Below are 12700 nucleotides of genomic sequence, written 5' to 3' on the forward strand. Positions count from 1 at the left end.
CTCTGCTAAACTCTTTAAAGTATGCCGATAATAACCGTTATTACAGCGCAGGTAGAAACAAAAACAACACACAATCGTATTTTCGTACGACATATACAACTTTATTCTTGTGATTCGGCTCTAGCATGTGCGAATTTATGTGTGTAAAAATTGGAAGATGTGATGATCACTGAACTAATCCATTGATCATCTTCCAATCAGGTCCCAGGACCATTTCCTGAATCGGTTCTTGAAATCAAAATAGTATAAAACACCGTTATTAATCAAAGAAATACGTTTAACACGTATGATATGTGCCAAACGACACAAAAGCCGGACTGTTTTGGATTTAGGAAGAGTGATGAGGGTAAAATGAATTTTTACAGGTCAGATAGTGCACTATCTTCTTCGTCAAAGTGACGAAAAATATCTCCAGGCAAAATGATTTGGAGGTGCTTCTTATGTTCCAGATTGTAGGTATCCACTTCATCGATTGTAAAACTGTCTTGAAAATGTTTGTATTCCTTTTGATGGAAAGTATGTGGACTCTAATTTTTTTTATCACTGATCAATGACGCAGATGAGTTGTTTAGAAAATGTGTGATTATCATCAATAAAATGAGATTATTTTGTCGATGCGTTTTTATTCACCATCTTTAACTACAACGTTTAAACTTCTATCAAATAATAAGAACATGAATCTATATTTAAAAACCGAAAATTAAACATGATAGCTACGTATATACATATTATATACGTTGACTATTTACACGAAGACCGTTAACAATTTCTGAATTATTTCCGCTAATATCTTACATATCATACAATATACATTAAAAAACAATATGTCACAACTTTAATTATATTTACAATTTGTCATATAATATACTTATACAATAATCGACCAACAAAGACAAATGAATCCTGTAAATAAATATCGATATATATAGATATTTTCGATAGAAAAAGATTATCACTTAAACTTAGCTGCTGGATAAAATTTCTTAAAAGTTATTTACGATCCTACAAAAGATTTGATATAAATTGCGCATTGCGCACCCCCGTGTCTGTCTCTCGTACAAGCACCAATCGACTAAGTATTAAAAAATGTCAAAATATGTACAAAACTTTGTAAGTGATATAATTTTAAATTTAAAAAAAGCGATAAAATAAAATTGAAAAATTCGCAAGAAAACGCATGAGATCAACTCTTGTAAAGCCGGACTTTTTACACCTAGAAACAGAACGTACATGTGCCGCGAGATGAATATGTTTCCGAACCGTGAAGTGTTCTTCCCCGCACGTGGAATGGTGTTAATATGTATATATACAATGTCCCTCGGCACGTACGACTAAGTAACGCAAATAATACGCTCGTATAATAATGTTGTTGTTTAATCGGGCGGAAGATATGTGAACAGCTTGTATTTTTCGCGAATCAGAGGTCTTACGTCTTCCTTCTGAAATTTATTACAATAATCCATAAATAAATAAGTTATACAATAATATTATCGCAACGAGATTGCGCAACGATACTAACCACGGAAGCGAGATGCTCCAAAAATGGCAAAAGATTCAGAAGTTCACGATCGCTCCGATCCACGAACCAGCTGACGATCGGAATACCGTTTTCGAGTTGATAGCCGAAAGCTTGAGGAGAGTTATCAACCATGACAGTTTTGCTCAAATCGCGTCCCAATATGGACAGATCTTTGATGTAGTTTCCGTTGACGAGGAGGCAATGTTCTCGAAACAGTCTGAAAATTTATAATGATTGATATCTAAACCATAATTTAAAAACAACTTTTATATTTTAAATTGAAGTTATACCTGTATTTGATCCATCGTCTTTGAGGATCTAATAGATTGAGCAGTTTATCAGCGTACACCCGATTGGAAGCAGTGAACAGAATGACTTCGTAAATCTGCGATACTCGTGATAGAAATTCAGCGAAGTGTGGGCGTGTTCTGACGTGGACCTGAAGAATAAAAACGATTGTCAAAATCTATTTTAATAATATTTAACCTTTTGCTTGCCGAGCCTCTGGTGATTACGATAAAAATTATGTTATTTTGCTCAGAAGCAAATAGAAATTGGAACTTCGTTATAGGAATACTACGTTATAGGGGGACTAGCAACAAAATTTGATGTTAGGTTCTTTCAACTGTATTTTGTGAACTTAACGAAATCAGCGATTCAAAATTTTTTCCAATTTTTAGGATTAAACGACCTTGCATTTATTTTGTCAACAAGAGCATATGCCCTACGTTGTTATTGCGATATGCGCGCGAATAATGTCCTTGATTTTGCGAGTGTCAGGGGAGTCAAACACAACAGTTTTTTGAGTTATTTTTTAAAATGTATAAGCCTACAATGAATAAATAATAAAAAATAAATATTAATTATTAAACTTTTTCTGTAGTATGTTTTATTTTAGGATATTAATAAAAACCTATTAATCATATTAAAAACAAACAATGGTAGAAATGAAAAAAGTTAAGCATCTTAAATCGTGTAATTATGCATTTAATTACTGTCAGTGTCATCTAATATCATGTTCCATACCACTTTCATTAGTAACAGGATAATTTTCTTTGTCTTCTGTCTGTACTTCTTCTCGAATTTTATAATATGGTGCTTGACATTTTTCTAATTGTTTTTTTAATTCAGCAGATTGCTCTGTGGAACAATCGTATTGAATAAATTATTATATTTACATGGGTTTTGCATTTAAATTTTTTAATAAAAAATTAGCTAAGTTTAGAAAGATTAAGTATCATTTTAAATGTTGGATATAAAAGTGTCATATCATATTTCTAAATATATTTTGATTCATTAAAAAAAATTAAATTTGTAATAGATATGTATTACATAACTAAATAATTTTATTATAAAAAATTAGAATGGTTGAAACCCCCTGAAAAGTGTATAGATAATGTATTAAAAAAATGTGTATATTGATTTGCTTGATCATAATTTTTTCCATAGCTATACAAAAATAAATATTTTCTTACTGCATTGCGGTGGCGTTTGGCCCGTCACAGAATATGTCTAACAAAGTCAAGGGACAAACAGTAACAAAAAGTACGCTATAGGAGGGACTGTCGCATACGCTATAGGGGGGGTTTACTGTATTACTTCATAATAACCCCATTAAAGCTCTGATTCTTTACTCAATGATAACATCAGATCTGGCAATTTTCACCAAAATAACAAAATCTGATATATTGGATTTTGGCAACCGAAAGGTTGCCAATTCCTTATTCTATACATTATATGAAAAATTCTTACCATGTAATGACGATCTTGAAACAGCACCGGAAAACTAAATGATGCATCCGGAAGTTCTTCTAACGAGCAATGCACTAACGTCTCGTCGAGATCTAGAACCTGTAAAACAGAACGCTGTTAATTTGAGCATTGCATAAGATAGATAAATAATGAAAATATTATTTACCAAGCTCAATTCGGGACTCGTCCTAGTCCGTAGCGGAAGTGCCGGACAGCGTCCGCGGGAAGAGTCCGGCAAGACAGTCTCCAACGGAGGAAGCTATACAAAATATAAAAACGTTAAAATATGTATTTTACTGAACGTGAAAAGAAATGCTCAATAATTTAACCTGTTTTATGAATAAGTACGGATCAAAGACATCCACCCAATGATCTAACTGCTCGTGGTTGCTCGCCTGCTGCTGAATAGCTTCTTCGTTTGCTTGATTTAACGATATGCAAGAAGCCACAAGATCGGAACAGTTGTCCTTTAAAAAAATATCGTTATTTCACCGCATTTCAAAAATATAACCACATAATTCATACAAATATATTTACTTGTTTGACGCATTGATCGCTGCAATTCATAAACGCCGAAGTAGCATGAAGAGCGTCCAGTTGCACTTCGTTATCACCTTCCGATAACTGTTAAAAATAAACATATTAGTAAAATGTTATTGTTATACAAATCTTATTAGGTAATATGTCTATTTATTGAAGACCTTATTTTCTGTCTTTTAAAGCTATTGGATATGATTTTAGTTTTAGAGGATCGTTCGATAAGATACTTGCAGTCTGATATAGAAGCTTCTTTGACGTAGAGCGATTATATATTTTAGATGGTCTTCGTAAAATATTCATTTTTTTTATAATAATTATATAATATTTTACAGTTTGCTTAAAACACATCCACAATATCTGTATTTAGATATTGTATTATACCTAATTAGAGCCGTAGTGAATATTTCTTCCGATCTTCATAAAGGTGTACGATATAATGTAAATATACCTGAAAAATATTCATAAAAGTAGTTATAATAAAAAATCAAGAAAACAAAGTATATCCTCATATATACTAAAAATAAACTAAATGCAATAAAATATTTTCTGAGAATTATTTCACTTTCACATTATATATTCATTTTGATAAATCCTCTTTCTTTTTTATATACTTACTGAAGTACAATATTTTAAAAATTATTTTATAATAGTCTTTTGTAATGAAAAACAGTTTGAAAATGGACAGCTGAACTCACGAGTCAAAGTTTCTCTCAACATTGAGGCCATCTATTGAAGGATTCACCCTACAAAAATTTAAGCGGCATTCAAATCACTACGGCCCTGTTCGTATTGCTCTTCAATTTTCTATAAATAACAAAATCATACGACACTCACCCAACCGTCTTCCGTAGCTGCCAAAGATTGGCTAATATCGGCCAAGAAGCTCGTCGGTTGAAGTTGAAGATCGCTCAGCGCTTCCAGTCTTTCGATGGCGCTCCTTGTGCTCAATTGCATACTGTCTTGCTTCAAATTCGCGAAAGCCAGCTCTTCCTCTTCCGAAAAAGACGAATTCTGCCAAGATGCGGTTTGCTCGTCGATGGTCCGACTGGCTTCGATCGCGTCGTTGAAAATTGATATGAAATCGGGCTGATCGAACGATTGCAGCGCTTCTTCGCAATTAGCGATGATCCCTCTCAATTCCTTGACTTCGTTGTTCTGCAGAATATCCTCGCTTCTAGGCACTTTCTCTTGTGAATTATAAGCGATGGTCGTTTTCGCACGGAGCTTCGAGTAAGTCTTGTTCGTCTTCTCGGACGTTGCGTCCGTTTCGGTTTTCTTCCAATTCTTATCGCAAGACAAGCGTCTCAGATTGATCTCGGTCTTTACCACCGAGCACGAGCGATGGAACTCGATCGCGGAAGATCTACGCTTAACCGGTTTGGTCTCTCCGTATTCTTTCCGCAAGGAAGACGATCGTTTATCTCGCAAGTTTTTATTCTTGTCGGTTACGGACTTTCTGTCCAAGCTGCTGCACCTGCGTTCGATGCACAGTTCCAAAGACTCTTCGATGATCTTCGTCTGCGTGAGGCTCTCCACGTCCGGGATGGACACGAACGTGTTCAATCTCTCTTCGCTCAAGCAGTTCTGCACCGAAAAACTGTGATCGATCGCAGCCTCGGTATCGGACTCTTCGTTGGACGGATTGAACTTGTCCGAGTCTTTTTCGTACATGGTCATCTCTTGATCGACGATCGTCGACCAATCGTTGGCGAAGACTTCCGCCGAGGGGACTTCGACGATCTTATCTTTAATCGGAGGCGGCGACGCGGCGGCGGGTTTGACGGTTTTGTGACATTTTGAGACGAGGCACGAATTGATCGATACGATTTGATTGATGGACCGCCGAGGCATCTGCCTGGCTTTCCTCGAAGGCGAATTATTGACTACTGACAGCTTCTCAGACTTCTCGAGCCTTATGCTCTTCCTCGGAGACGACGAGCAACCGTTGGCACTCTTAACCGTCCTCGTCGGACTCAAATTGCTATTAGTTACGGCGGCGTCTCCGTTGGTCAGCTTCATATCTGAATTTTTACCGTCGATCGGTTTAGCGGTGGATATTTTTTCCGTTTCTACCGTCTTTTTGCGAGTCTTGTTTTTGTTCACGAAGGTCTTGACGTGCAAAGTCGAAAGCTTGTCTGTCATTTTTGCTTGTCTAACGCTCTCTCTGGTCGCGACGGTCGAAACGGACTTTTGAAGACCCATGTAGGCCGGGGATTTGGTCGTCTTGGACAATACCGCGACTCTCTCCGCCTGCCCGTTGAGAGGATCTCCGCATTTCTTGAGCGTTTGCAGGACGTTCTTTCCGGGCTGTATCGGTAGAGACTCTATGTTAGTCAAGTTTTTGAGATTGTTTCTGACGACGTCTCTCTTTATGGCTTGCTTCCACGCGCTCGTTCTCTGTCCGGCGCAGGCGGCGGTTCTCTTGATTGCACCGCGGTTGGATCGCGACGAGCCGATGGCGGTCGTCAAGAGATGCCGCTCTCGCTTCTCGCTGCGGAGCCACATCTCGGAGTGGACGCGCGTGCGCCTAAAAACGTACAAAAATGAATTATTGCCACGTATTAACGACGGCATAAAAATAACTAGAAAAAACTCAAGATCAAGATCGCAAGCTTTCCAGAGATAAAATATGTGAGCATATAGACTCAGCGATACGGTAAAAGCTACATTGTTTATTAGAATAATAATAGCAAATCTGAATTCAAACATTGCTTCTTATCTGAGAACAGCTGACTGTTATTTTTAAAAATGTCGTAAAAATGATAAAACTAGTGAAAACTGCAATTAATATGCACATGTGCTCACGTTTCATATATTTATTTAGCGAACGCTAAAGACTTTTCTATGCAAGGTAGCCGATAAGTAACTTTAAGTAAATATTATAGTTTCTATCAGTGGCGGCTCGTAGTTCTCTCGGCACTCTCGAGCATTGGAATTATATTTATATTTTTATAGTATATCAGGTCATTCCTTAAGTCAGCGTTTTTAAGTTGCGGGTTAAATGAGTCAAAATATAAAATGTATATATTCTCCATCTCTTTTTACAATAGTATTCTCTACGTGTTAATCATTTTTTATATCTGATTCGAAAAATAATGTATTTTTGGAAGCAATGAACTCTTTAATGTCGGTTTTATAAAAAAAAATTACTTAAAAACAGTTGCAAGTGTTAGTCATAGACCCAAAAATCACCTTCAAAATATGAAGGTGCACTATCATGGGTGTAAAATTACCCATCTTTGAATTATAAGGGAAGGTCTTTTTATGGTCAGTCGCTTTAAAATGAATTAGCCAATAATAATATGTGTGTTGTAATTATCTGTAGAGTAACCCTGTTCTCGAGGTTGGAATTGTGAGTTGATCGGCGTCCAACCACTGCCTTTTATTTCGCATGTTTTTAAGTAAAGGATCAACTTCTTATCTCTAGTAACAATATGATTAAAAAATAATTGTTCTTTTAAAAATGATAATATGAAAACTAATATTTTGCAAATTTTACAAATATAGGCGACATATTGAGCTTTTGTACTTACTTCTGTATCGTTAATTTAAGACCTGTTTTGATGGCAGCACTAATACCCTCACTAACAATCTCTATGGTAGGGATTGCATGTTTGAAATTCGAATTATAAATATACAAAATATATTCAAATAAAATATTATTACGATCAGACTAATGGTTATACAACGAGTAATCACAGAAGGCAGAACCATAAGCAATGTAAAGAAAGATAACGTCTTAATGAAAGAAACCGATACAATTTGGAAAAGAATTGAAATTTATTATGCGTATTGATTTTACTCATAATTATTTGATGAAATTCTCAAATTTAGTTATGCAAAATTTTATGCGTAATCTGTGATACATTTGTGGACCTTTCTCAATTGTGTAGCAATATTGACAATTTGTAAGATTATGGGAAAATTCATATTCCCCAATTAAATTAGTGTCATGTCAAAAAACAGAGGTCACTGCTATATTCAAGCAATTCAACTAACTGGCTTTTATCCTTAACTTTTGATTTAGCTATTAAAAATAAAATATATTATTTAACATACACACCAGTTCTCAATTTTTTTATATTCAGATAAACAGTACATCTAAAAAATCAGAATAATATTTATTTGTTACACTGAAACAAAGATTTGACTAAGAGAAAAAAATGATTGTATTTAGGTTAAATTATAGCATTTTTCATTCAACTAGTGGTATTATTATTTAATTATATCAGAATGGTTTTTAAGATAATCAAAAAAATGTAAAACTATTATTGGGGGTCAAATTTATTCTAAATAAATATGTATTATTTGTATATATACATTTTTACCTAGGTTATTATATTTTATTCTAAACAAATAAATATTTCTTTAGAATAAATGATATGAATTTATAACGCATTTCACATTTCAACTTAGTAAATTGAAAATATAAATAGATAAAAACAATTTTAATTTTCTGGCAACACTACAATTGTATAATGTATACAAAAATAAAAATAAATATTTATGCACAATTCTTAAAATGTAATATGAAGTGGTCGTATAATTTTCCGTCGTATTGCGACCGAAATGAAAAAAAGAAAAAAAATCGACAAATGCATCCGATCGTTTGAGCCGATCGCTTAAAAACGCTCGCTTTCGGGGCGCAGTCGTTCGGGGGCAAAAGCCAAGGAGCCGAAAGTGGCGAAAATGGCAAAAGAGCCGAGCGGGGTCTTCGGCGACCGTCGCTGTTCCGATTCAAAATAAAGCGGCCGCTTTCAAAACACAGTCGAGAGTCGAGGCGAATATTGCGCAAGGCGGGGCGCGGGGATACGGCGCGTCGATCGAACGGGTCGAAAACGGCGCGAGGGGCGCAGGCTCCGGGGGGCGCGCGTTCACTCACCTCCGCAGCTTCTCCGCCTCCGACTGCGACCGCCCAAAATGGCGGCAACAGACAGCCGGGGTACGGCGGGGAGAGGCGGGGGACGCTGAGGTGTTGCCAGACTTAAAAACACTTTTTTAACAATTGTGTTAATTTAATACAATATCTATACCTAATATCATTTAAACTTAGACCATCGTAAGGTTACTTCAATGCATCAAAATGCTTTTTATTTTACTCAAATTAAATGATACGAACTTGACCAAAGGTTATTGTGATGGCCTGGAACGTAAAACTAAAAAAAATACTTAAATTACCAACAACATTCTTCGGTAGTTTGAAGTTATGGTTACGGCATTCAACTTTCTGCGAGAACTCAGCGAATTGTATCCCAACGCTCATAATAACTAAATATAAAGGTACCTTAAGAATATTTTCTCAACTTTTCTGATTCAAGAATGCTACAAAATAAAGTGGCATAGGGTCAGGGCCGGCTCAAGTGGACAATGGACGCAAGGAGCAATAGTTTGGGTGTTATCCGTTTTGCATTGGCAAGACAGTGCATTCTAATAAAAATCGAAAGAAAATATAGTTCAAAGCACTAAATATAGCACTAGTTAAACCACTTATTATAAACAATATACTCTCATGCGAATGGCTATTTCACCTTGTGAGAGGAAGGTAAGAAAAAATATTATTTGTACACAAAACTTTATTCAAATAACATACGTTCATTACTCCTCAAACTGCGAGAAATAATTAGCGATTGAGTATGGTAGCTGTTCTTGCTGCGGTACGTTGCTAAGTAGATGTCGATTACAATCTATCTGAAATTGAGGTTGTTGGACTGGGAGAAAAGTCGGGCTAATACCGTGTTGATGGGAAGAAATTGGACTAGGAGAACTGAAAGTCGGGCTAGGATGGGAAGAAATCGGACTAGTATATGGATAATGGTATCGGTTGAAATTATGTGAATAACACCAACCAACCTGTCGGACAACTCCTTTTGCTTAAAATTCGGTTTAGATATGCTTCGTTTGATTCTCACTTATTGTAAGTCATAATATTGTTACAAAAACTTTTAATATGAACGCTAGATAACTGAACGTTTCCACTGCAACGGCGACGGCACGATTTTATTGCTTTTGACGGGGATTATAAACAGGGACCACCTTAAATTTGCCCAGAAAAATGCATGTCGCTTAAATAAATACCAAAATAATGACCACTGACTGGCCAACTTTTGCTCTCCCTGGAAAATTCTGAAATGACGTTCCTGGCTCCGCTAGGTGCGAGTACAAATGAACTCTCATCTATTTCAAATCGGAAGCGAAGTTTCGTGTGAAGTATACGAGGAAAGTGCGGGAGATCTTATTGTGAAACTCGCGTTAATGACTGTGACCAAAAATGATCATTCATTAATGAAGATAAACTAGACAATAGTGTAAAGGATGGGTCCACACAAAGGCCCTTGTTACGACCAGAATAAAGGGTTTCACATAAATAACAAGCAAGGATTCTGCGGTGCATTAAATAATTATTTATTTGTTACGAAACGGTCATGGGAAACAATATATCACCAGAAGACAAAAAACACCGTAAGACTACAATATTTCCGTTGCACAATTCGACCTCGGAGATGTCCATCAAGCAAATGTTACTTTCTCAAGGCGTATACATATTTCGTTGTTCTAAGAAGCGAGTGCAACGATTGACTGGATGATCGCTGCATGATTGTGATTCGTCAGCGAGTTTTGCAACCCTTAATACTCAAGGCTAGTCTCCAATGGAGACTTGGCAGATTTGACCCACCTGGCAGACGCGAAGATATGGTCTGAGACTCCCAAACACGATCATCGCGGCAGGAGGAATTGACCTCCAAAACACCGTCACTGCCACGTCTACAAGGCCCTCGAGGATCTTCCACGGAACACTCTCCACCACTGCTCAGAGAAAACGATACTCGCCCATCATAGTAACTCGTAATATATGTAATATAAACTAGTAAATTATTACTAGTTTCCACCTACGTCTTACTGGCTGCGAAGTCACACCTCTTAGGGTTACTAAACCTTAAAAAAAAGTATAATCCTAATTGAATTTAATTCAGTACGACTGTGTTTGAGCTAAGAAAGTCTGTAAGATTGGCAATAATGTAATTGTATATGTTACGCATTCTTTTGTATTCGGGAACGACCATTCGGCTTTGTTCATGTTCTTTTAAATCGTTAAATAAATGTCTTCACAGATATGATATCGTTCATATAATGCTGACGAGAATAACTCTTAAAGCATTTAGCAAGATTTTGCAGTAAATCTGATTCTTATTATTTTTGGGCACGGTTTTAATTGAATTTGAAAATTATGGTGTCGTGTTTTTGGGATGTTTTTCTGCAATGTTTCAAATTCTTCTTAATTGTTGGCTTTTTCAGTATACTATTTTTTTTAAAATGATCTAAAGTAGGCTATTTTTCTTTCTCGTTTCCAAAAAATTATATTGAACTATTGGTATTTAAAGTTTCTAACTAAAAATGAGATCATTTGATTACTTTGTGCCGAAGAAAATCAAAAGAGTGAAGTTGAAAACGAAAAAAAAATTGTCAAATGTACCGGTTTCATCAAAATTACGTTTCAATTTTTTAGGTAGATCTTTTTTCTTATTTAAATTAATCATATGCTATTCAGTAAATAGTCTCAAGCTGGGAAAAATGGTTTAGAAACAATTTGAATAGATAAATACAAATAGGAAAAAATAACAGTATAAACCTTTATTGGATATTATTACATATTAATCAGCAGACAATAAGAATAAATTTCTTATGTCTACTGAAATACTTGATTTAATTTGAAGTAAACTAAATAATATGTTAGTTTGAGAAAAATTTGATATAACAAAAAAGAGTAATAATTTAAATTGAACTAATTGCACTTTATGCTAAAGCGACACATTTGTTAGGACAAATTTCACACTTGTAATAGTCGGGCAGCGGTTCGGCTTCCTTTTTTTCTTCCTTAATTTCTTTTTCGTAGTGTTCTTTCGCTATATGTTTGCTCAGATTGGACGACTGTATAAAACCTTTGTTGCAAATGTCGCATTTGTGTGGTTTTTCACCGCCGGTGTGCAACTAAAAAACGCAAAATTAATGATAAGCGTGTGTAAAAATGGGTACATATATGAAAAAATGTGAACCATCAAGTGCTTCTCTAGTATCTGGTGGTGAGTCGTCGAGTACGTGCAGTACGTGCATTTGAACGGTCTCTCTCCGGTGTGTCTTCTGATATGATGCCTCAGCCTGGTCAAGTCGATGGCTATATAGCTGCATTCGTTGCAATAGAAGCCCTTAATTTTCTTCCTCCCTTTTTGATTGGTCCTGTCGGCGCCGTCGGGGCTTATCTGATTGCCGTCTTTGCAATGTTTGCACACAAAGTCATCTTTCGAATATTCATAATTGGTCAAACATACCAGATGATACTCTTTATAGCATCGCGTGCATACTTCGGGCTTTTCGACGACGTGTTCCTGGCGGACGTGTTTGTCCACTATGAACTTTCTGGGACTAGTGAAGTAACAGTACTGACAGTGATACGTACGGTTTATCGGTTTCTTTTGTACTTTAGGCTTTTTCACCACCTTGATAACTTCAAAATCCGAATCGCTGTCGGACTCCACTTGATAGTCTTCTGACTGAGAGTTGGTGCGATATTTTTTTTTCTTAGGAGCGTCTATGTCTTCGACGTCCACTTCGACGGAATGCATATAAGTCAAGTTTTCGTCTCCCACTTCGTTCATAAACTCGTCGCTGGACATTTTTGCTGTTATACCCAGGTTCTTCTAATGGCTTAGTAATCCTAAAAAATAGTAGAAAATCAAAATCTGACCCAATTTTAGTATGAATAGGCGTGTCGAACCTTTACCGTCAGCGCGTATAGCAATCTCTTATTCATCCTATGACAACTAACTTTTCACTTTTCACATTTGACAGAGAAGCTTCCTGGTGAAAAATCCAAACAACTCGAGCGGTGGCGTC

The 12700-nt window shown here is 36.1% G+C and overlaps 2 protein-coding genes across 5 annotated transcripts; both read right to left on the reverse strand.

Moving 5' to 3' along the window:
- Nucleotides 1–606: 606 nt before the first annotated feature.
- Nucleotides 607–8746, reverse strand: LOC148226897 (uncharacterized). Of its 3 annotated transcripts, XR_015811973.1 has the most exons (10): nt 8694–8746; nt 4646–6338; nt 4507–4554; nt 3809–4259; nt 3601–3738; nt 3438–3530; nt 3272–3370; nt 1810–1958; nt 1520–1736; nt 607–1439 (listed from the first exon to the last, which is right to left on the reverse strand). XR_015811973.1 is itself a non-coding variant. In XM_088202081.1 (9 exons), exons 2-9 carry the CDS (start codon nt 6314–6316, stop codon nt 1374–1376), a joined length of 2520 nt encoding a protein of 839 aa, XP_088058207.1. In that variant the 5' UTR covers nt 6317–6338; nt 8694–8746; the 3' UTR covers nt 607–1373. The 3 variants fall into 3 exon arrangements, 1 of the variants encoding a protein (XP_088058207.1); XR_015811972.1 differs by having other exon boundaries at nt 3809–4554; XM_088202081.1 differs by lacking the exon at nt 4507–4554 and having other exon boundaries at nt 3809–3895.
- Nucleotides 8747–11425: 2679 nt separating this feature from the next.
- LOC148226898 (zinc finger protein 711-like) lies at nt 11426–12687 on the reverse strand. 2 transcript variants are annotated; one of them, XM_088202147.1, is made up of 3 exons: nt 12588–12687; nt 11863–12521; nt 11426–11797 (listed from the first exon to the last, which is right to left on the reverse strand). In XM_088202147.1, exons 2-3 carry the CDS (start codon nt 12478–12480, stop codon nt 11603–11605), a joined length of 813 nt encoding a protein of 270 aa, XP_088058273.1. In that variant the 5' UTR covers nt 12481–12521; nt 12588–12687; the 3' UTR covers nt 11426–11602. The 2 variants fall into 2 exon arrangements, with proteins under 2 accessions (XP_088058273.1, XP_088058272.1); XM_088202146.1 differs by having other exon boundaries at nt 12582–12687.
- Nucleotides 12688–12700: the final 13 nt, after the last annotated feature.

This window comes from Plectrocnemia conspersa, unplaced genomic scaffold (assembly GCF_051122295.1).
Source record: "Plectrocnemia conspersa isolate PC_06_02 unplaced genomic scaffold, ASM5112229v1 ptg000013l, whole genome shotgun sequence".
In the NCBI taxonomy this organism is placed as follows: Eukaryota; Metazoa; Arthropoda; class Insecta; order Trichoptera; family Polycentropodidae; genus Plectrocnemia; species Plectrocnemia conspersa.

Bases quoted from the DNA above. Each gene is read 5' to 3' on its own strand.
- LOC148226898 (XM_088202147.1), bottom strand. From the start codon at position 12,480: ATGTCCAGCGACGAGTTTATGAACGAAGTGGGAGACGAAAACTTGACT. The intron at 11,798-11,862 runs GTTCACATTTTT...TGCGTTTTTTAG, and splicing joins TACTAGAGAAGCACTTGATG to TTGCACACCGGCGGTGAAAA.
- LOC148226897 (XM_088202081.1), bottom strand. From the start codon at position 6,316: ATGTGGCTCCGCAGCGAGAAGCGAGAGCGGCATCTCTTGACGACCGCC. The intron at 3,531-3,600 runs GTTAAATTATTG...TATTTTGTATAG, and splicing joins CGTACTTATTCATAAAACAG to CTTCCTCCGTTGGAGACTGT. The intron at 1,440-1,519 runs GTTAGTATCGTT...AATAAATTTCAG, and splicing joins TGGAGCATCTCGCTTCCGTG to AAGGAAGACGTAAGACCTCT.